Raw genomic sequence first — 22776 nt, 5'->3', positions numbered from 1 at the left:
AACTTGTATGTGCTTTCAGTAAATTGCTTTGTTCTATAGTGTTCAAAACACTTCAGCACCGTAATCAACATAGTCCTCAAAAATGCACAAACCCGTGAATTTCTTAAGGCAGAAACCATCACCATATTTTACAAAGAAGGAAACTGGCTCAGAGAGATGAAGCAACTTGCCCAAGATCACACAGCAACATCAAGAGTTACTGAAGCCAAGCTCTTCTAATTCATACCAAGTTTTTTTCCATTGCAGTTATTAATGAATAATGATCAATAGTAATTAAATAACTTATTATTAATTCTAATAGTATTATTATTATTATTGTCATCAGAGCTGCCATTCATTGAGGATTTACTCTGTCAGGCACTTGTATAAAGCATTTTACAAATATATCATTTAAATGCTATAATTTTATGAGATTGATGATTCAACAGGGCAAAAGGGAAGGTGGAGGGGGAAGGCTCAAGCTTCCTTTCCCCCACTGGGTATGTCCTGCCAAAGCACCCCAGGGTGTTCCCCAACCTGGAAGCTTTCCGCACCTGTGATGTTCAGGCGGGAGTGTGTGTGGGGGGGTGTCTTGTTGATGTTTCATTGACTAAATCATTGGCTGCTGCCGATTGACCTCAATCTCAATACCAGAGGTGGGGGGATTGAAAGTTCTAATCACTGGGTAGTTTTCTCATGCCTCATCCCGAAGCTATCTAAGGCCCCTCATTGAGTCATCTCACTACCAAACAAAAGACAGCAAATTCCAAGACTTGAATGAGGCCTGGGCCAGGAACCTAGACAGATCAAATATTTACCTTTCCATTATACTGCAGTGAGGGTGAGGGAGGAGGCAGGGACCAGGAACAGAGAGTCTCAGAGTTGGAGTAGGGATCTAGTAGAACTGTTTAATGCCTGTTAAGCTGGAGAAATATTTTTTAATTTAACCAATTAATTTATTTTTATTGTTGAAAGTCTTACAGATATCCCCCCCCCCCCCTCACTTAACCCTCCCACCCTACTCCCGCCCCATCCCCAGGCCTTCATTATTGTCTGTATCCAAACCAGAAGAATTTTTTAAAGCTGAAAATACAAGTTATTTTTAGAGTCAGGAAATGTCCCCGAGTTAAAACCCCCAACTTACCTGGAGAAATCTGGAGAGAGAAGACTGGCTCCACCCACACCCAAGTCAGCTGGCCTTACACTGGAAATGAATACAGGCTCACTCCCCTGGGTGCCAGCCACCAGGCTGCTCAGGAGGAGGAGAAGGGCTGCAGAGAGGCAGCTGGCTCATCCTCACAGCCTTGACAGAGGTGCTGGCAGAGCTTTGACATTCCAGCTGAGGTCTGGGGACTGGTGAGGAGGGGAGAGGGGAGTAGCAGGGATCAGTCCATTTCATTCTATAATCTCCCCACCTTCTCGGGCTTCCTGTTTCTCTCTGCTGGGGCCAACATGCTTAGCAGTAGCTCTTCTCACACTTTAATATGCCTGCAACTCCCCTGGAGACTTGGTGGAAACGCAGATTCTGATTCTGCAGGTCTGAGGCGGGCCTGATAAGCTGCATTTCTAATAGATCCCCTGTTACGGTGCTTCCCCAGCCCCTTTCCTCTCCTATAAAATGGTCCACAAAACTGCTCCTGAGTAGCAAGCCTGGAGGAAACTCCCAGCGGGAAAAGGGATGCTGGCAAAGAGGAAGTTGCCCTTCCCACCCACGCTGGGGAAGTGGCAGAAGAGACACATCAGGAAAGAGGGGAAGCCAGACAACTCCAGAATTTGCTCCCCTAATTTGCCCTCTGCCTGCACCTCACTTCTTTGAAACTGTCACAATATCTGCCACGTATCCAGTCATTTGGTTTTTTCTGCAAGAATGAATGAATCCCCTCCAACCCACCTCCTTCAGAGGATTGAGGAATTGAGCCAATTTTCATAAGCTTGCACCACACCACCCAGCAGGCAGGAGTTAGTGAGACTCCGCATTACAGTGTCACCAGCTACTACGGGGAGACCCTCCAGCCTGGGTGTAACTGAATTGCCAGGACCCATCAACAAGTTGCAGGTACCCTTGGGGGAGGACACACAATTGAAGTTACTATAGTCAAGCTGGTAAATTACGACGATCAAGTAGGATGACACACAGGGAAGGAATTCTATTTGGTTTTAACTAGACTAGAAACTCTCACTTTTGAACTTTCCAGTCCTGTGTCAGCACCTGGATATACATCAAACCTCCAGACAGACCTCCGCTTACCACCTGAAGGACTAATATAAGAATGTTCACAGAGCCAGACCACATTACACCCATTTGACGTGCTGGAGATAAACTCAAGTAGGAGTGCAGGGTAAGACTGCTTGCTCACCATCAGGGGTCAGAGATTTGGCAAATTACTTAGTGTTTCTAGGCCTCAGTGTCCTCCTCTATAGAACGGGCTTGTGTATAAAACCAACCCTATTTCTTAGGGTTCATGTTGTGAGGGTATTTGAGATTGATAAAGAAAGCTAGCTCCCTGGGGAGTAAGTGCTCGGTAACTCAGGGTTTCTATTTTGATCATTATCACACTTGTGGGAGAGAAATACATTTCCTATATATTTCTAGGGTTTGGGGGCTAGTCTAATAATTCCATTCACAGGAGCCAGGTTAACAAGAGAAAAATAACTAGATCTAATTACATATATCCAAAATAATAATTACATATATACATATGGGAACTCCACATGCATGAGAGAGTCAGAGACAGAAAGGTATAATGAGGGATACATGGCATCCTGAGCCAAGGAATGAGGTAAGCTCCTTGGCCTTCTGAAGAGAGGAGGGTCATTGCAGATTGATAAAAAGACCAGATAGGCTTTTGGAGCATTATCTCAATCCGCTGAGGTTTTGCTTCCTCAAATTGTCAACAGTTTTGGCTCAAATAAACTCATTAAAAAATTCAAAAAAAAAATTTTTTTTCAAAAAAAAAAAAAAAAAAAGACCAGATAGATGTTCAGTAATTAGATGTTGGCCCTGCCCCAGATAGAAAAGTGGTAGTTATATTTGGTAATAACTCTTACCTTACTTGGAAAAAACCCACATTTAAATTTTCTAAGGGAGAGATAAAAGCTTTTCTTGAATCACAGGGTCAGGATTGCCTTCAGCACAAAATAGTTCACATGCCAAAGTAACACATCCTGGGGAGTTTTCTGAACCCTTAAGTCCCAGATTTTGGAGTGATAGACCTAATTTGTAGCTATTTGTTGACCCATCTTTGAGTTTCTGATTGAGGACCAGGTGGTTCTCTGGTTACCAAGGCAGGAGGATGTCAGAATCTGACAATGAGGGTCATGTTTGCAGAAGCAGAATGGAGACTATCTATAATACATGGACCACAATCTTTCTAGATTTTATTGTGGTTGCCTTTGCACAAGATTCAGCTAAGGCATTTCCCTGAACTCAGGCTCAGTCCTCTTAGTGGTTATTTTGACAACAGACAACATTTTCTGCCAAGAGATATCAGACTTCTAGTAATTTTACACAGTTTCTAAAACACTTCTACCGAATACCTACACAGATGCAGCACAAAGAGACTTAATGCTTGGATACTTGACTAAATAGTATTATGGATTAAGAAACAATACTTATTGGAGAAACCAAGATGGCGACATAGGTAAACACCTAAACTGCTGCCATACACAACAAATTCAAAATTACAACTAAAAGACAAAATGGACATCATCCAGAACTACGGGAAGGCTGGCTAAGTGGAAATTCTACAACTAGAAGAGAAGAGAAAAGAAAAGCATACTGAGTCTCACAGCAGCTATGGAAGGCAGAGGTATCCGGGCAAGCGTGCAGAGAGGGCTGGCAGCTGAGTACGTGGCTGGCTTTCTCAAGCAGGAGGGAGACAAAAGTTCCCAACTGCTCTGAACTGCAGTTCTAGGTGAGATGCTGGGGACCCAGACTCATACAGGGAGAAACTGGACTGTCTGGCAGCAGGCAAAACTCGAGGGCAGCTGTCTCTCAGAGCTGCTTGCAGCGATTACTATGGGACACTGAGACCCAGGGGCCTTTTAGGGCTGGGCTGGCAGGAAACCATTGCTGTTTGCTCCGCCCTGAGACTCCGCCCCATCCAAGCTGAGCACAGAGGCTTTTGCAAGTCTTCTCCCATAAGGGTGTCTCCAGCACAGAAGTTCTGTGCTGATCCTCACAGCCTATTGGCCTGGAGGTCAATTCCTCCCAGTGATATCAACAACAATCAAGGCTTAACTACAACAAGACTGTGCACACAACCTACAAAGGGGTGCACCAAGAGTGTCCACCTCAGGTAACTGGGGAGGCTGAGCCACTGGGCCCTATAGGACACCTAGCACGCAAAGCCCCTCTACCAACTCAGGGAAGCAGCCAAAATGTGGAGACAAAGAAACAGATCACAAATGAAAGAAATGGAGGAAAGCAAATCACTGGATATAGAATTCAAAACCATGATTATAAGGTTTTTCAAGAATTTTCTATAAAAAAGATAAATTTAGCGAGGTCCTCAAGGATATGAAAAAGGACCAACTAGAAATTAAGCATACACTGACTAAAATAAAAAATATTATACAGATATCTAACAGCAGACTAGAGGATTGCAAGAATCAAGTCAAAGACTTGAAATACAAAGATGCAAAAGAACACTCAACTGGAAAAGAAAAAAAGAAAAAAGAATCCAAAAATATGAAGATAGTGTAAGGAGTCTCTGGGACAACTTCAAACGTACCAACATCAGAATTAGGGAGTGCCTGAAGAAGAGAGAGCAAGATACTGAAAACCTATTTGAAGAAATAATGACAGAGGACTTCCCCCACCTGTGAAAGAAATATTTACAAGTCCAAGAAGCACAGAGAACCCCAAACAAAAGGAATCCAAAGAGGACCACACATCATAATTAAAATGCCAAGAGCAAAAGACAAAGAGAGAATATTAAAAGCAGCAAGAGAAAAACAGTTAGTTACCTACAAGGAAGCACCCATATGACTGTCATCAATGTTTCTAACTCTCTATCCCTCTCTCTTCCTCTCTGTAAAAAATCAATAAAATATATTTTTTTAAAAAGAAAGAAAGGGAGAACTGAGCACCTGCTATGTGCCAAGTCAGAACTAACCATCCTTTTCTTCTCTCTCAGAAAATTGAATCAAGCCTTCCCTGGCTCACTGAATCACAGCACTGATTCCATATGTTTTTGGTTTGTGTGCGTCTATCTCGCTGATAACTCGATAGTAGAGATGTAGTAACAAAGAGTTGGATTCTGGTGGATTCTGAAGGTAAAGCAGACTTGTTGATGGGGTCCACAGGGGGTGTGAGAGAGAAGAATCAAGGATGACTCCAAGGTTTTTGGCTAGGGCAACTGGAAAGAGGAGGTGCCATTAACAGAGATGAGCCGACTACAGGTGAGCATGTTTAGGGTGAGGGTAGCGAGCATCATAAGCTCAGTTTTGGAGATATTATATCTGAGATGCCTCTAGCCACTCAGTGCGCGTGGCAGCCTGGATTCAGGGAGGCGGTCTAGGCTAGGGATACGGAGTGTTGTCACTGCACAGATCACATGACATAGTAAGGGTGTCATTTCCAGGTGCGGCCTTGGCAGGGTATAAAAGACAGCCAGGCCACAACTCCATGCTCCATGCAGACTGCCAAGACGATTTACCGTCAGACATCCACACGCCTGGGCCTTCACATTTACACGCTGCTTATTTACTGCTTTGGGAATAAACGCAAGTCAAAGTGTCTTGATTAAGTTGCTCCCTTCGTACTCACACATAGATGAGCACATCACTTACGTGTTCTGAGGGCTCTTAGGAACCCTCAGAGACAACCTAAACAGTCCCATTTGTGTTGGCTCCATGAGCATCACTACTACCATTGTGTTAAAGACAGTTGCACTCTTACTTGTGGGGTCCACCGGTGCCCCTCATCCTATCCATCCCTACCCCTGGACTCCAAGTCCCACGCCAGAATAGCCTATATCCTTTCATACATTTATCATTTGCTAACTGAGCACTTACATGTCCTGACCTATGTCAGGTTCAGCCCCTGAGCCACTAAGCCCATAGTCTAATGAAAATGAAAGGAAAATAACACCCAGGGTGATAATGAATATGTAAAGGCAAGTTCAGGGAGCTGTGGGAGAAGGAAGGGGCACCCAGAGCAGTCCTCAGGGAAGACTTCCTGGAGGAAGCAACTACTCATCTGGCTCGGGCAGGTGAATAGGGTGTGTGGTTGGTGGAACAGGGCATTCTAAGCCAAGCCGCTATGACTGGAGGGAGGGACAGACTGCAAGTCACTCATACAGTTGATGCCACTTGTGCCAGAGGAAAAGAAGGAAGACAGGGCAGGGATGGGCATCCACCTAAGGACCTGTTTTACAGGAAACCAGAATTATATAATCAGAAGTCTTCACCCCAATGGGCCTGGCTTCAAGGCCCATGGGCGCTCTAAGGACCACCTGCAACACAAGCTCATGAGGAGCCTGATAAAAACCTGAAGGCCAGGCTACACCCAGTCCAACTGAATCCACAGGGTCTGGACCCCAGAAAGCCGCATCATTTTCACTTACTGGTGGGAAACAGATAGTTGTGGTGATCATTAGAAAACCACCACACACAGCTCCCGCCTCTGCAGCTCTGCCCTTGCTGATAGGGAACCAGTTCTCAGGGCCCTAGAAAAGGCGCAGGATGATTCATTTTCATGGTCATGGATGTGCTTACATAAACGCTCCCAGCCAAACCCAGGGAGTCTGGGAACCACTGTCAGAGGAGGCCAGTAGGGGAGGAATAAGCAGACTGGCTGCAGTGGGAGGAGATAGGGGAGTTTAGCAAATAAGCCCTAGTCCCCAGTTCTTCCCAGTCCTAAGGAGACAGGAGGCAAAGAACCAAGGAAGCAGCCAATTTTATTCCACAACCAGTAAATCCCATCTACCACACCACCATGGCAGCTCGGCCGGGACGTAGGCCAGTGCCGCCCGAGAGAACTTCCTGCGCTGATGGGAAGTGCTTGCCCGATACAGCAGCCACTTAACCACTTCTGGTTACTGAGCACCTGAAATGTGGCTAGCACAGCGGGGGAAGTGAAGCTTTAATTTAAGTTAATTTAAATTCAAACACCACGTTGGCTCATTGCTACTGCACTACGCAGTGCAGCTGTGAACCCCGGCCTAGTCCGGGGGCAGTGCGGGAGAGCAAGTACCAGAAACGGTCCGTGGGGGTCACACCGCCCCTCCCCAGAGAGAAACAGCAGCCCCTGCTACGAAGGGTCGGGTCTCAGGGTCTCCGAGTCTCAGAGGGGGGGGACGCCGCGGGCCCGCCGGATAAGGTTGGCCAGCCTCTTGGCCAAGCCGCCCGTCCTGGGCTCCTCGATGTGGAAGGTCCGGGTGAGGAGATTGTAGAAGGAGCCGTAGCACACGGCCACCACGGTGCACGTGAGGCAGATGACGTTGTAGGGCATGCTGAAGTCTGGCGTGGGCAGGTTCACCAGCAGCGGCTCCGTGTAGAGCCGCAGGAAGTAGCTAGAACTGTCGGAGACTGGGAACCTGGGGGTCAGGAGGAGTGGTGAGGCAGGACCCCTGCTTCTCCCTATCGTACCCCGTCCCCTCGGGCTGCACTGGCCAATGCTTGGCGGTCGGGATTTTCCAAGTTCTCTTAGCCTCCCAACCTTTCCAACAGAAGACGCCCGAGATGAAGGTCAATGCGCAAAGCGGACGGGGAGCTGCCTGTGCTGGGGGAAAGGGCCCTGCCCTCACGTGGCTGCCTCCTCCATAGCCGTCCGCTCTCAGCTAAAGGCCGTCTCCTCAGAGAAGCCTTCCTGGATACCAACCAGGACACTCCCAGCACCACCTGGGCCCTCGCTGCTCTCTAGAGCAGACCCTCCCCTGGCGGTTCTCAGGGCCCCGAGAAAAGGCGGAGGAAGATTCATGGTCATGGTCATGGATGTGTTAGCAGTAGCCGGGCAGGGGCAAGTCTTTTGTTTACTGTTGGGCAGCCAGCGCTCTCTGGAGTTCCTGGCATTCTGTAAGTGCTCAACCAAATACTTGTTAAGAGCATCATTGAGTAAATATAGGCTTTACACACTGCTTTTCTCACCTATCTATCCTTCTGGAAGCTTTAGAATCATTTTATAAAGTCCGTATTAACATTACAGACCACGGGACTCTCATTAAGACAGAGTGAAATCTCCACGTTGCTGGGGAAGAGGCAACACTGAGCCCAGCCCCCCTGCAGGAACCGGAGGTCACACTTACAGGCTGCTGAAGAGGGGACTCTCTTCCCAGTCCACGGGTTTGGCTGCCACCATGCTGGGCACAAGGGCACTGAGGACAGACGGACTGCAGAGAAGCAGGCAGGTGGGTTGGTGGCAGGTAAGGTGGGTCAAGAGGGCGGGGGCAGCAAAGGGGGGTGGTGGCCCACCTGACGTAGAAGCCATGGTTAGGGTCCGGGGTGTACTCGGTCCACTTGAGCAGCGCCCGCTCAAACTGGATGGAAACCTTGGTGACCGAGCTGGCCGGCAGCTGAATGAGCATCTCCAGGAGGTGGGGCTGCAGCCGGTCCTGGGCAGGCTGGTAGTGGATGTAACCTGGAGACAGGCAAGGCTCAAGCATCACCCATGCCTCCTCCCTGGTTTTAGACTACCTGCACCTCCTCCCCCACCTATAGAGGCCTTGAGGCCCGGATCCAGGCTCTGGATCTGAGAAGCCGGGCAGGCTCAGGGGAGGGAGCAGGGTCTCAAAAAAGGAAAAAGATGTTTCCAGTGCAGCCATCCAGGCAAGCAACTGATCAATCTTCACATCACCAAAACTGGGCAGCAGACACCAAGGGCCAGAAGTGATGCAACAAGAAGTTCACAGAACCACCTGGGCATTCTCCTGCCAAAAACAGGGAACCTGCATCTAATCAAGTCCCTAGTACTAACCATCCATACCCAAGAAATACAGGGATGGAGGAACACATAAACATTGACAGAACAAATCCAGAAAGTAGAACATTCTGTACAACAAATGACCCAGCTTGCCCAATAAAACAAAACAAGGAAACCATTACAGATTAAAAGAGACTTAAGTCCTGGCAGAGTAGCTCGGTTGGTCAAAGCCTCATCCCAATATGCCACGCTAAAAAAGTGGGGGGTGAGGAAGAAGGGGATGATAAAAAATGAGAGGAAGCTGGAGAATGCTGAAGCTACTGGCGGGTGCAGGGGAGCTGATTACACTATTCCAGCTGTATTTGAAGTTTTCCAGAGCAAAAGGTTAAAAAAAAAAACCTACAAAATATTATACACAGATAGGCTGTTCAAAGCAGGTATTTTGAAGGTGGTACAAGTGGTGGTGCTGACAGTAAGTAAAACTATTAAGCACAGGCTTGAAAATACAGGGTTTCGCCGAGACCAGTTTGGCTCAATGGATAGAGCGTCGGCTTGGGGACTGAAAGGTCCCGGGTTCGATTCCGGTCAAGGGCATGTACCTTGGTTGCGGGCATATCCCCAGTAGGGGGTGTGCAAGAGGCAGCTGGTCGATGACTCTCTCATCGATGTTTCTAGCTCTCTATCTCTCTCCCTTCCTCCCTGTACAAAATAATAAAATATATAAAAAATAATAATAAAAAAAAAGAAAAAAAAAGAAAATACAGGGTTTCAAGACGACGTGAAGCCTGGCCATTGGTGTGTGCCATGATTCTCCCTGAGAAGTCCTTTCTGAAGCATCAGTCTCTGCCCACTCCAGAGAACAACAATGATTTAGTGCCATCCTGGCACCTAACAAAAGCAATCAGGAAATATTAACTCCCCTTCAGAAAAATAATGGAAAATAAAAATAAATTTTAAAAACGACACTTCTTCCCTTCCCAAGGAAGCAAAGACCATTATCTCCAGGCTTGTAGTCTTCTTTATTCCCAATACTCCGTTGTTCTTGCTAGCCCTTCCACTAGCAGAAAGAGGCAGTGAGCCATCACAAAAGACTGAGCCTGGGCCCCAGGAAGGAGAAAGGGAAAAAGAAAGGAAACTACTGCCCTCCTCAGGTCAAACTAAGAATCACAATCTGAGTGTTGATTTTTTTTTTTTTGCTTTATAAATTACTTCAGACCTGGCATTAGTGAGGCTACCCTTTCCATTTGTCAAACTTATTCCCAACGTTTTCTGCCTGTGTAGTTTTTCTGGGGTATGGACTTCAGGAATGACCCTGAGAAATGAGGGTTTTGGGGGACCTGGAGGGAGAGAGAGCGAGGTGGGCAGGGTGGGGAGACTCAGCTCTCACTTGGCTTGTTCTCCTTGCCCTTGGAGGTGATGGTGAGGGTGTGCACGTACAGCCGCAGGTACCAGGGCACGATGTCCAGGAGCAGCACGGGGAAGGCCCGGTACGGGTGGGTGTTGTACAGCAGCGTGCTCAGCTCCCCGCTCTGCAGCCCGTAGCCACTCACGTACCGCTGGGCGTGCAGGAAGGGCACTGGCGGGGCCTCTGTGTAGACCAAAGTCAGCAGTTAATAGCGCCTATAGGACATGGTCACTCCCACTGCACTCCCCAGGTCTCCCTCAGGGTCTCAAAGCCAGGAGGACTTGGTGAAGAACTTTACTATCAGAATAGGGAAGCCTGTGTTCTGGAATCATCCCCATCTTCCCCAGCCCACAGCAATATAAAGTCACTATTATTTCCTAAATACTCGTATGTGCTGAGCGCTGTGCCCTGCCAACCATACCAGGTGTTCTCATGGTATTCTGCACGTTTCCTGGGTAACAATGAACACAGCTGCAATTGTTGGATGTCTACCTCAAGTAGCAGACATTGTTTCTCAGATGCAGATACTCTCTTCTGTCTTCAAAAAATGTTTGTTGATTAAATGCATGCATGAACGAACTCCATATTTTACATTACGTATCTCATCTAGTCTGCGAGGTGTTTCTGTCCCCATTTTCCAGAGGAGCACCTGCCCAAGGCCAGAGAGCTTTGAAGACATGGATGTAGAACCAGATGCTGACCCTAGAGGTCTGAGTCTGACCACTAGCCTGTTCTCTCATGACGATGAGCTGACATCTCAGTGTGTGAGGCCCACCCTCACCCACCATTCTCTGGGGGTCTCCTCCACTTGAGCTGGAGGTTGAGGTTGCGGGAGCTGTTGATCACGGCCGTGTCAAACAAGTCGTAGACAGCATAGGTCCTCTGGGTGCCTAGGATGACATCCTGGTATGTGCTGAGGGGAGGCGGGTTCATCTCCAGAGTCTCATTGTCCTGGGGACACAGGGCAGGGCTGAGAAGTGAGCGGAGGGGCAGACTGGCGGTGGGGGTAGAGCATTGGGGATGGCTGGAGACCTTGGTACCTGGCTGTAGCTGGTGATGTCCACGTACACTCGGCTCTCTGAAGCCAGGGGGCAGGGCTCTGTGAGAGTTCGGGAGAACATCCGGAAGAGGGACCAGTCTGGGGAGAAGAGAGCAGGGGCTGGGACTAGGACTGATGTGCACAGACAGGGTGCGGCTGGCAATGGGTGAGAAGAGGTAAGTTGCCATGGTAGCTTACCTTTCTTCCCCTGCCCCGTGACGAAGGCATCAAACACAACGGAAAGAGTTTGCCTCAGCTCCCAGGAGATGCTGGTACAACGAGCATTCTACCCAAGGGCCAGACAGCAGCGATGAGGACATATCACTCCAACCCCAGAGCCTCAGGGACTCCCACCCGGACAGACGTGGTCCCTACAATGTATCTTCCTACCCATCGATTTGCTACCACTCGCTACTGAGCACTTGACCCTGTGCCACACCCTGTGCCAGCAGCTTTACGCAGCAGCTGAAACCACCGCCAACAACCGTGGGAAGTACTACTCCATTACTCTCACTTGGCAGATGGGGAAACCAGGCTCAGGAAACAAAATGACTCACTCAAGGTCATGCCGGCCGGGGAGCGGCGGAGCTGGCAGGTACACTGCGCAGCTATTCTGAACCACGGAGCTCCGTGACAAAGATTTCTTGAATGCTTGCCAGGCAACCACTTGGTTTCCTTGGTGCGTGGCCAATGCCCCCAGAAGTTATCACTGTATCTGCCATTTACTACTGGCTCGGCCTGGGCTATGTGCTTTGCCTGCACTTTCTCTAAGAGCCTCTGGATGGCACCCACCCCCATTCGCCATGACTTACTCTGCAAATCGGGCGGATGTGCACTGCCTGGGAGTGGTAGCTAGTGTGGAACAAGCGCTCAGCCTTCAGCAGCATGGAAAGGCCTGCCTGGAGGAGGCGGGAAGAGAGGAAAAGTCAGTGCGCTGGGCACCTGGGCGTGAGGCAGAGGCTATCTGCAAACACCTGGCTGTCGGCAGAAAGGGATGTGCTAACTCCATCCACTCTCTGGGGCTCCCACTGCGTTCGGACAGCTCTGGCCTCACCTTGGAACTACAGGGCAAGAGCTTCTTCCAGGGCGTGAGGTTCTCGGTGCAGACAACCTCCCGCGGCAGCACAGCGTAGCGGAGGAAATGGTGATCCGTGTCTGAGGAGACAGAGGGCTGTCTGGGTGGGCCTTGAGCCCCCACTCCTCAGGACCCACTCTCCTGCTCCCCATACACCGCTCTGGCGCCACCACCCTAACAGTCCCAGCTGGGAGCGGGACCCTCTCCTCCCCGGGAGAAGGCAATGCACAGATGGCACAGTCTTGGGAAGCCTTCTGGGCCTGCACACCCAGGGGATTTATGATCTGGTCCCACTGAGGAAAGAGGAAGCAAAGGTTTGGGCAAGAGGTAACAGGGAGAAGGAAATGGCCACAGGGCTTCTCACCATTGGCCAGCCCCAGGGGTTTGAAGGAGGCAGTGGGGGTGACCGTGTTGGTGGAGTCGATGAAGTTGAGAGAGGCGCAGAAGATCCCCGAGAGGACATTACTGAGCTCCTTCCAGGATGTATCCACACTGGATGGAGACACAAACCCCTCACTGTCCCAGAGCTGCTTCTGCTGCCGTCCCAGAGCCTGCCCCAAGCCTGCCTGGCTGCTTCACCGTTAGACCGGCTAGCTGACGCAGCTGGAACAGCATCACTGCACCTACTCGGCCCCTTCCTCCTTGCTCCCTGCAGCCACTCAGCTCTTTGCTCAGGTGATTCCTCTTCCTGCCCGGGAACGCCCCACTCATTCCTCTCTGCCCACTTCCAAGGAGGCCCCCTCCTCAACCACTGCCTCCACCTGGGCTGCTGAGGTTCTGACCATCTGAGCCTCTCCCTAAGCTCTCCTGGGAAACGGCTAAGGGGTGGCAGCATCTTGTCCTCAGCATCACTTCTCCTCAACTAGGATGTAAGCAACTGAGGACAGGGAGCGAGTCGGATGTGTTTCACCACCATGTGAAGTGCCCCACATCTCCCAGGCTGACAGCACTCACTGATCCATACTTCTCTGTGACCCTGGGCAGGAAGGTCATAGAGCCTGGGTTCTACGTTCAGGGTGGGAAGTCTTACATCCATAAAGATTCACGGAACAAGAGAAAACAACTAATCTGGGATTAAAAAAAACAAACAAAAAACACAGCAATGCCGGGACCGGTTTGGCTCAGTGGCTAGAGCGTCGGCCTGCGGACTGAAAGATTCCAGGTTCGATTCCGGTCAGGGGCATGTACCTTGGTTGCGGGCACATCCCCAGTAGGGGGTGTGCAGGAGGCAACTAATCGATGATTCTCTCTCATCGATGTTTCTAACTCTCTATCCCTCTCTCTTCCTCTCTGTGAAAAATCAATAAAATATATTTAAAAAAAAAAAAAAAAAAAAAACCCCGCAAGTCAAATCAGGTGTTTTTCTCATAGAGAAATACCAAAAACAGATCTGTTCTCTATATTAATCATGTTCTCTATATTAATCATAGAAAGCGTAAAACTAGAAATCTAAACATCAGCTCCATATTACAGGCAATTAGGAGCTGAGGGAAGACAGTGACGGCCGAGCAGGTGGGGGAAAGACAGGGGCTAACTAGTGTTCAGGGAGAAGCCATTAGCAAGTTGTGGGGGCACTGCTTGCTCCTCATCTGATATCACCTTAGTGCTGTCCTGGGTTTTTCTGATAATCCTCCGTTCAGGGCTTTTCAATTGCTCCAAGCTTCAAGTCTCATATAAAGATTGCACACTGGAAGCCTGAAAGCTCTACCCAAACCAAAACCGTGTTTCATTTGGGATGCACAACACTGATCCACATGTCTTACATTTTTAATACCTTACTGTATTTCAATTTGCCAATTTTCAAAATAAAGTCTAGATTTCATGTATCTCTTTTTAAAAAGAGAGATAGTATCTTACAACAGTGGGCCTCTATTCCCAAACCAATAACCCAGAGGAGATGAGTGGTAGCCATCTTCTCAAGCTCTGTAGCCTGCTAGTCCCCACCACTCCCTATTATCGCCCTAAAATTTATTTTATCATACTTGTGCTATTGATTTTTCCTAGTGGAATTAAGAGGAAACTGGTACAATAGCAATACGTAGCCCCTTCCCCTCCCAAACAAAAGCAGTTCCTCTAATACGGAGATCTGGCATCTTGTAAGCCAATTCTAGCCCAAGAGTATTTTGTTTGGCCTTACATCCAAGTAAGCTTCAATTATTTGTGATCTGCCTCTGCAGAGATACTTGTTACCTCCTCTGGAAGTAGGTAGGGGAAAGAAGTATATTCAGCAAAAGAAAGCATGCCACTCAGTGGTAACATTATTTCTTACTTCCAGGGCAGTTTTATCCCCATGGAACTGCTGTCCCCAATGGCAGTGGCAAGAAGACAACCTTTCCCCTGCCACAGTCCCTCCGCGGCCTGCAACAGGCCTCAAGGTGCGCACTCACTCGGTGACGGTGTCCTGGAACCAGACCCAGAGCTCTGCACCTGATGGGGCCTGCAGGAAGGGTGGCCCCCAGTACCGAGTCCTCCAGAAGCCCTGAGTGAGGGACAGGTGCAGCTCCCGGAGAGAATACTTGGAGATCAACTGTCCCAGGGCTTTGGGGAAGAGCCTATAATGAGAAACTAGAGAAGGGGGAGCAGGTGAGAGGTGATCCTAGAGGGAGGGTTTCCGGCCACCCCAAAGAAGCAGTACACCCAAGCAAGGCTCTGGGATCAGAGAGATGTGAATTCCAGACCAGATTGCTACCAGCGATGTGATCTTAAGCAAGTGCCTTTACCTCTCCACACCTCTCATCTCTTCCTAGGAATCTTTCCCAGAACATAGCACCTAGTATAAATGGCAACCAGCAACAACATCACCAGTGTTGTCGACAGAGGGCTCCAACTAAAGTTCAGAGCGGCAGCTTGGAGCTGCGGGGCGAGCACTGGGCTAGCAGTCGCTGCCCCTCCCCGGACCTGAGTGTCATCAGCGGTACAATGGGATTCTTCAATCACGATCCCATCCTCCTCCCACGGGCCCAGTCTGTCCGCCTCCTCGCCCACGGACCAGAACCCCACCGGCGACTCGGCCCCTCCCGCGAGGCTTGCCCCCACCCGCTCCCGGCAGGTGTCACGGTTCTCTTTCTACGCCAGCGTCCCTCCTCTCACCTTCCTCGCGCTGCAGCTCCGAATCCCAGCGCGTGCGGAACTGGAACGTGGCGGCCACGTCTCCGGAAGGCAGCGGGGTGATGACGAGCTCCTCCCGCAGGCTGTCGCGTGGGGGCTCGGCACGGCCCCAGCCGCCCGGCCCCCGGAGCAGCAGCACCAGCGCGGCCAGCCGCACGGCTGCCGCCATGCCTGCGGCCGCTTCCGCCCCCCAACAGCGCCCGCCCCCACGGAAGGCCAGTCTCCAATCGGAAGAGCGTATGAGAAGTGACTTCCGGCACCATCCCGGAAACGGGAGTGCGGTTACCGGAGCAACGGACAGGCTAGGCCCTTTAGGGCTGGGCGCTGGGAGAGTGAGGAGGCTGGTGGGTCTGTGGGGTGGCTGGGTGCTGGATTGAGGATCCCCCCAATTTTGATGTAGCCCCACCCACGAGAAAGTGCTTAATAATACCGAATGCCTCTGTGGTAGTTGAGAAAACAGACTGATAAAGATTAATTACTTTTTCGAGGTAACAGGTCTGTGCTCCTGCTTCCCTCAGCTTCTAGTGTCTCCATTTGCTCTGTCCTAAAACTAGCCAGATTCTCCGGTGGCAGAGCTTTCCGGCAAACCCCCAAATAGCTGGCCCTTCTCTTATGAAAAATTTCAAACATACCGCAAAGGCGAAAGAATGAACACCTGTTTTCTCCTCACCTGGATTCCACCATTAACATTTTACTATGCTTGCTTCATTACATATCGCTCTGTAAATTCCTCAGCTCACTGTATGTTTTAATGCATAAATTGCAAGTTGGTCCAATGGTTTTGGGTCATTGTTAAGCTCATGAATGCATAAATTGCAGACATAAGTAACAAATATTTCAGCATTCATATCTTTAACTAGAGTTCAATATTTGTTTACATTTTTAGTGCAAAATCTACATACAATGAAATGCACAATGATGAAGGGAAAATTCACTGAGTCCAACAAATACATTCGCCTGTGTACCCAAACTCTTAAGATATAGAACATTCCTAAAGCCTGAGAATGTTGGCTAACGGCCCTTGCCAATCATTCCTCCTCCTCCCCAGCTTCGAGACAACCTCTGTTCTGATTTTTTCTTCATAGAATAAGTTAATCTGTTGCAGAGTTTCTTACAAATGAAATAATCAAGTAGCCCGTATACTTTTTGTATAAGGCTTCTTTAATGGCAAGAATATTTTTGAGGCCTAGCTAGTTTGCCTCAGTAGATAGAACATCAGCTTGCAGACTGAAGGTCCCCAGTTCATTTCAGGTCAAGGGCACATGCTCGGGTTCCGGGCTCCACCCCCATTAGCTGTGTGCAGGAGGCAGCTGATCAGTGGTTCTCTCTGATCATTGATGTTCCTCACTCCTCTCCTTTCCTCTCTGAAATATATACATATATAAAGGGTGCCTTTGAAATCGTGTTTTTGTATGTATCAGCAGTTTCTTTTTATTGCTGTATAGTATTGCATTATATTAATATATCATAGTTTATCCATTCTCCTATTAATGGACACCTGAGCTCTTTCAAGTTTTTAGTTATTATGAACTAGACCACCATGCAATTTACTTTGTAGACACATTTATCACTCACCTTGGGTAAAATTTTAGTAGTAAAGTGTAGGCTAGATGTATGTTTAATTTTTTTTTTCCTGTCAGTTTGTTCTTGGGCAACAGACCTATTCAAACTTTCTGCCAAATCACACAATTATAAACACCAAGTCATATTATTTTAGAACTAGAAAAGACATTAAAGATGATCAACACTCAGATTATCCAGCTAAGGAAATTAAGAGTGAGCAAGCACTGGCTGAGTAGCTCAGGTGATTAGAGTATTGACTCAATGTGCCAAATTTGGGGTTTGATCTCCTGTCAGGTCACATACAAGAAGCAACCAATGAATGCATAAATAAGTGGATCAGCAAAATTGATGTTTCTCTCTCCCTCCTGCCCCCCTTTTGTTTCTCTCAATTAAAGAGAGGGCACTGAAATGGCATGACCACAGTCAGCATTCCACTGGCTGCTGATCTTGGCAAAGTAAAGTCAGGTCTCCAACTCCTCTCTCTTGCTGTCCCTGCCCTTTATAGCGAATCTCTCCCAAGTGAAGGACTAATGTGCATTCAGCTGAAATGAATCTTGTAGCAAAAATTTCAGAATTCCTTTGCAACCTTTTTATTAAAAATCGAATAAATCAGGATCACTGGGTTTCTTTTCTTCTGCTTGGGGGTGTACCTCGAATAGCACACAGGAGTTAAGCCAACAGGCTCCGTCCGACTGCTGTAACCAAGGGAAATGGGAGGATCTGGGAGTCATTTTGTTTTCCATGTTTCCAGGAGGCGCATGGTAGGCGGACATTCTCTGGCCCAGGAAGCTTGGTACAAACTTCCTTTGCTTGTCCTGAGTACCAGAAAAAGCTCGACTGCTTGTAGCACCAAAAGATAACGTTTTGAATCTTGATTCTAAGTCACAAATATTATACGGTGTTTATTGAAAATATGGCAATTTGTACTAGAAAATTGTGGGGAAATATCTTTGCTCTTGTTGGAACTTCAAATATAGCAACTAGTATTTTTTTTTTAATTTCACAGTTTCTTTTCTTTTTTATTCAATTTATTAGGGTGATGCTGGTTAACAAAATTATACAGGTTTCAGGTGCACAATACTACAAATCATCTGTACACTGTGTTGTGTGTTCATAATCCAAGTCTTTAATTTTATAAGAAACTGCCAGACCTTTCTCCAAAATATATCATTTTATACTTGTACCAACAATGTATGTTTCTGGTCAACATTTGTTCTTTTTTTTTTTTTTTTTCTTTGCATTTTAGCCATGTGGGAATGTGTGTAGTAGTATTTCATTATGGTTTCAATTTGCATTTCCCTGGTACCTAATGATATTGAGCATCTTCTCATGTGTTTATTGGCCATTTCCTTTAGTGACAAGTGTATTAAAATGTTTTTGCACCCTCCCCTCATGTTTACTGGCTCGTTTGCCTTTTTATTATGGATTTGTAGAGGTTCCAGTGTTCTTGTTTTAGGTTTTCCAGCTGCCCTAGGGGATCACATTCACAGAGAATTTTGCACATGGTCTCTTAGTAAAATTCACCACCATTACTTCAATGAAGTGTCAGGCAGGTTTGCCAAGATATACCCCAACCAACCAGAGAGGACATGTCAAAAAGTGTCATTATCTCATTATGATGTCACTCTGCTCCCATCCAGTATTCCTGTCCCACTAGACATGGACTAGAAGGCCATGAGTTTAGATGTCAGACAAATATGGGTTCAAATCTCCCACCAGCCTTTACTCCATATGAGCATGAGCAACCTGAGTGTCACTTTCTCTCCTCTATAAAATGGATAAATCTACTTTCAGGGTTGTTGTAAGGATTCAAGGTGTGTACATGTAGGATCTGGAATGTAGTAATTGCTTAATAACATTTACTCAAACAACTCTTTGAGGTAGATGCTATATCCAGTTCAGAAATGAGAAAATTGTTTTAAGGTCACAGTGGGGGATGGAGCCAGGACTAGAGGCTACACTATCAATCTCAAAATTAAAAATTTTAAAAAGTGGCTGAAACCGGTTTGGTTCAGTGGTAGAGCATCGGTCTGCGGACTGAAAGGTTCCAAGTTCGATTCCGGTCAAGGGCATGTACATTAGTTGAGGGCACATCCCCGGTAGGGGGTGTGCAAGAGGCAGCTGGTCGATGTTTCTCTCTCATCGATGTTTCTAGCTCTCTATTCCTCTCTCCTCCTCTCTGTAAAAAATCAAAAAAAATAAAAAATAAAAAAGTGGCTGCCATCACTATGATTATGATTTTGTTTTCTATGCTTTCTTTCTTTTTTTCAAGACCCAGAGAAGTCTTGCCTTCGCCCTCTCTAGTGTGCTCCAGTCCTCTGTGCACTTCTGCTATGGCCCCCATTACATTTCCATTATCCTTGGCCATGGCTGCTCCTGGAAGAACTCTTGGTTGCCTTGGTATTTCTGTTGCCTAAGCCAGGAGGCTAGCTGGTATATAGTAGGTGCTCAGTAATGTTGAACGAACACACAAGACAACATCATAGCACAGTTCCATGTTGCCTCACCCTCTAGTGCTGTTCACAGTATCAAGTTCCGTGCCCTCCTGGGGACTGCTACAGTGAGCCTTCCAGGGAATCTTCCCCTGCATTGTGGTCTCTCCTCCTCACACAGGTCTCTATAGAATGAGTTTGTCTTCTTTCCTCCTTTCCAGCCTATGATTAGTTTGTACAGAAGAAACCACACTGTGGCTGAGAGACTAAAGGCTGGGCTGTTTGCTTCGGAGTTGGCTCCAAATCCTCCTCCCATCTCCAAGGGCACTGTGTGGCCTGAAGCCAGCTGGAGATGCTGGCTCAGAAGGCCAGCCAAGCCCCTGCGGTTTGGCAGAAGAGGTCATTGTCCAACCAGGAAGTAGTCCTGGGGTCTCAGCTGACCCTAGACTTTTCCAGGCAGGGCTGAGATTCAGAACAGCTGAATGAAGACTCCCCATCGGTTCACAAACACGTCTACCTCTCCAGAGGGCTGTATACAGACCCCTCTTCCCAGGCAGACTCCCTGTTCAAGCCCCACAGATCCTCGCATCACATGCCTGGGTACTAAGAAGTTTGTTGACATACAGCAACCAAGCCAGTCTAGCTCCCCATCACTCATCTTGGAGGGGCGTTCAGTGATCCCAGGAGCTAAGAACCCCTGCATAGCAAAGCTGCAGAGCTTATGGGCTGCAGCCCAGGAGAATGAACAGCCACAGTCAGACAGGAGGTTGAGCCTTGCTGCTCCAAAGGAAGAGAGAAGGCACAAGAGGACAGATGAGACCATGTGTACAGCATAGTTATAAGCAACCAAAGAGAACTGCACAATTTAACATGATACTGGGCCCTAACCCAACTTACTGGATGATCTCAATTTGGATACAGAGGCTTTTAGACAAAAGAAACACAAAACTCCCACAAGTTTCTCCCTAGCGCTAGGAAAAGACAAGAACTGTCGCTTACAATGGTCTCCTGCAGGGGTGAAAGCAGGATGGAACTATGGGAAGACTGAAGCCCTGTCACTCAGCCTCGGTGACACAGAGAGCTTTGGGATTTAGGCTAAAGGTCACTGTTCCATGGCTAGTGTTTGATGTCTGAAGAAAGGGTGGCATGATTTGCTTTTTCTAAAGTGAGAAAAGACTTCATGTCCCTTAAGGCTGAATCCTATAACCCCTTCTTTCAATGCCACATTCTCTCTGGGCAAGATTGTTGGCATTCATGGGTTCACGTATCACCTATGCATTGGTAACTCCTGTATTTATCTTCCCAGCCCAATGCTCTCATCCAAACCCTATACTCATGGGTCCAACTCTCTACTTTACATGGCCCCTTTGATGTCTCAAAAGTACCTCAAACTCATCATGTCCAAAACCAAATTTATTATCTTCTTCCCCCACCTGGTTCTTTCCTAAACTCGCCATCTGGGTGAAGCACCCTGTTGTACAACAATGGTGGCACCCAGGGCCCCTTCCTCTCTCTCACCCACCTATCAAATCTTCTGGAATTTGCCTCTTAAATCTCTCTTCATTCCTTCTGCTTTTCTACCCCCACCACCCTCACGCTAGTCCATTACCTCATCTATTTGGCTACAATCATCTAGTTTCCAGACACCCACTTTGGTCCTCTCCAATCAGTATTCCGTAAGGAGGCCCTCTAGTCATTCTGCCCCTAGTTTACTCCCACTCATCTTTCAGATCTCAGCTCAAATGTCACTTCCTCAAGGGAAACACCTAGTGGCCTCTCTGAATAGGCTATTAACTCCTTTCCAGCACCAGAGTTGCAATTTTATATTTGGGCTCCTTGAAACTTTAACCTCTGTAACAGCCGGACTGTGTCTTTTTGCCACTACACTCCTAAGGCCATGCTCAATGTCTTGCACATGTTCCACACTGGCATCTAATATTACTGAATAAGTGTCATTTGTTTATACCCAGTTAAGCTTATCATCACCGCAATCTTCTGGGCCAGTTACATCATGCATGGATTATTGTGTTGTTTTATGTCTCTCTTGACCCTGTTCTCTCCAATATATTTTCTACACTGCAGCTAGAATTATCCTTTTAACAAATTTTACCACTTGTAACATTTCACTACTCCCAATAGAGTTCAAATTCATTAACATGGCCTCTAATATGTAAACTGCTAGTTACCTATCCTTGTCCTCTTGTTCCTTAGTAATATAACCCTGATTTTACCAAGATAGCAGTGTGCTCTACTAATGAACTACCCCAGCCTTCCCAGTAGCCAATGAGCTTCTGAGAGGTTTGAGAAGCAGAAAAGCAATCAGATGCATTGGTAATTTAGTGACTTGAAAGGGTAATTGTCCTTCCAATGGTCAGAATTTCCTTCCTTCTAGATAGTACCATGTTCCTATGACTATAAAATGTCCATACATACAGCATTTCTCATGTTAGCAAGTGCTGGCCAATGAGATCAAAGTGAATAAAACTTCCAAAAATGCTTCTTGACGTGGGACTAGACTACTGGGTGTGCTTTTCCCCTCTCCAATTTCTTCTCTTGCTTTCCGCCAGTTTCAAGGATATGATGGTGGGGCTTCAACAGTCATCTTACACATGAAATATCAATGAGAATTCGAGCCACATGCCTGGGATGGCTGAGCAAAAGAGCCAAACAGGTCCCTGGTGCCCACTAAGGAGCCCTGTAGTTTGGGCTTAAAATGAGGACATAAATCTGTACTTTAAGCTACTGATACTTTCCTAGCAGTCAAATTGAAACTGGGTACAGGCTTCTAAGCGTTTTATGACTTGATCATTGTCATCTCTTACCTCTCCCTTCACCTCCTCCTCAAGTTCAAGAGTTCAGCCAAGCTGAATTTTTTCAGTTCCTCGTGGCTATTTCCCTCCATTTAAAGTCTTCCCAAGCTGCTCTTTCTGCCTGGAATACAGCCCCCAACTATCTAACTCCTTCTCACCCTTTGGATATCGGCTTCAAAATCAGCTCTTCAACAGCCATACAAGCCGGGTTAAGATGCCTGTTTTCTGATACCTGAGGACTTCCTTGTCATGCTATTTATTGCACTTTGAACTCTGGTATTTACTTTATCTCTTTCTCAAGAAACAGGAACCCCCATGGAGGCAGGGATACTGCCTGTCTGTCCTATTCAAGCTTGTATTCCAAATGCCCAGCACAGGTGTGCAATAAATATTTCTAGAATAAATGAAACAAATGAGTGAGGCGGGTATGGTGTTTGTTACAGAGCTAAACAAACACAGTGGGTCTGACATCTCTGCAATGTGAAAAATGAAGTGGAATGGT

The 22776-nt window shown here is 47.5% G+C and overlaps 1 protein-coding gene across 1 annotated transcript; it reads right to left on the bottom strand.

Annotated features, from left to right (window-relative positions):
• Window positions 1-6861: 6861 nt before the first annotated feature.
• Window positions 6862-15679, bottom strand: PIGT (phosphatidylinositol glycan anchor biosynthesis class T). Its single transcript, XM_036417822.2, has 12 exons — window positions 15452-15679; window positions 14749-14926; window positions 12726-12853; window positions 12341-12441; window positions 12099-12185; window positions 11485-11572; window positions 11288-11385; window positions 11033-11198; window positions 10230-10430; window positions 8395-8560; window positions 8229-8312; window positions 6862-7520 (listed from the first exon to the last, which is right to left on the bottom strand). The coding sequence occupies exons 1-12, from the start codon at window positions 15636-15638 to the stop codon at window positions 7268-7270; spliced, it is 1737 nt and encodes a 578-aa protein (XP_036273715.1). The 5' UTR covers window positions 15639-15679; the 3' UTR covers window positions 6862-7267.
• Between the last annotated feature and the right edge of the window lie 7097 nt (window positions 15680-22776).

The sequence above is a fragment of the Pipistrellus kuhlii genome, unplaced genomic scaffold (genome assembly GCF_014108245.1).
Source record: "Pipistrellus kuhlii isolate mPipKuh1 unplaced genomic scaffold, mPipKuh1.p scaffold_m20_p_6, whole genome shotgun sequence".
Taxonomy (NCBI): domain Eukaryota; kingdom Metazoa; phylum Chordata; class Mammalia; order Chiroptera; family Vespertilionidae; genus Pipistrellus; species Pipistrellus kuhlii.
This window is presented reverse-complemented; position numbering and strand designations above follow the sequence as displayed.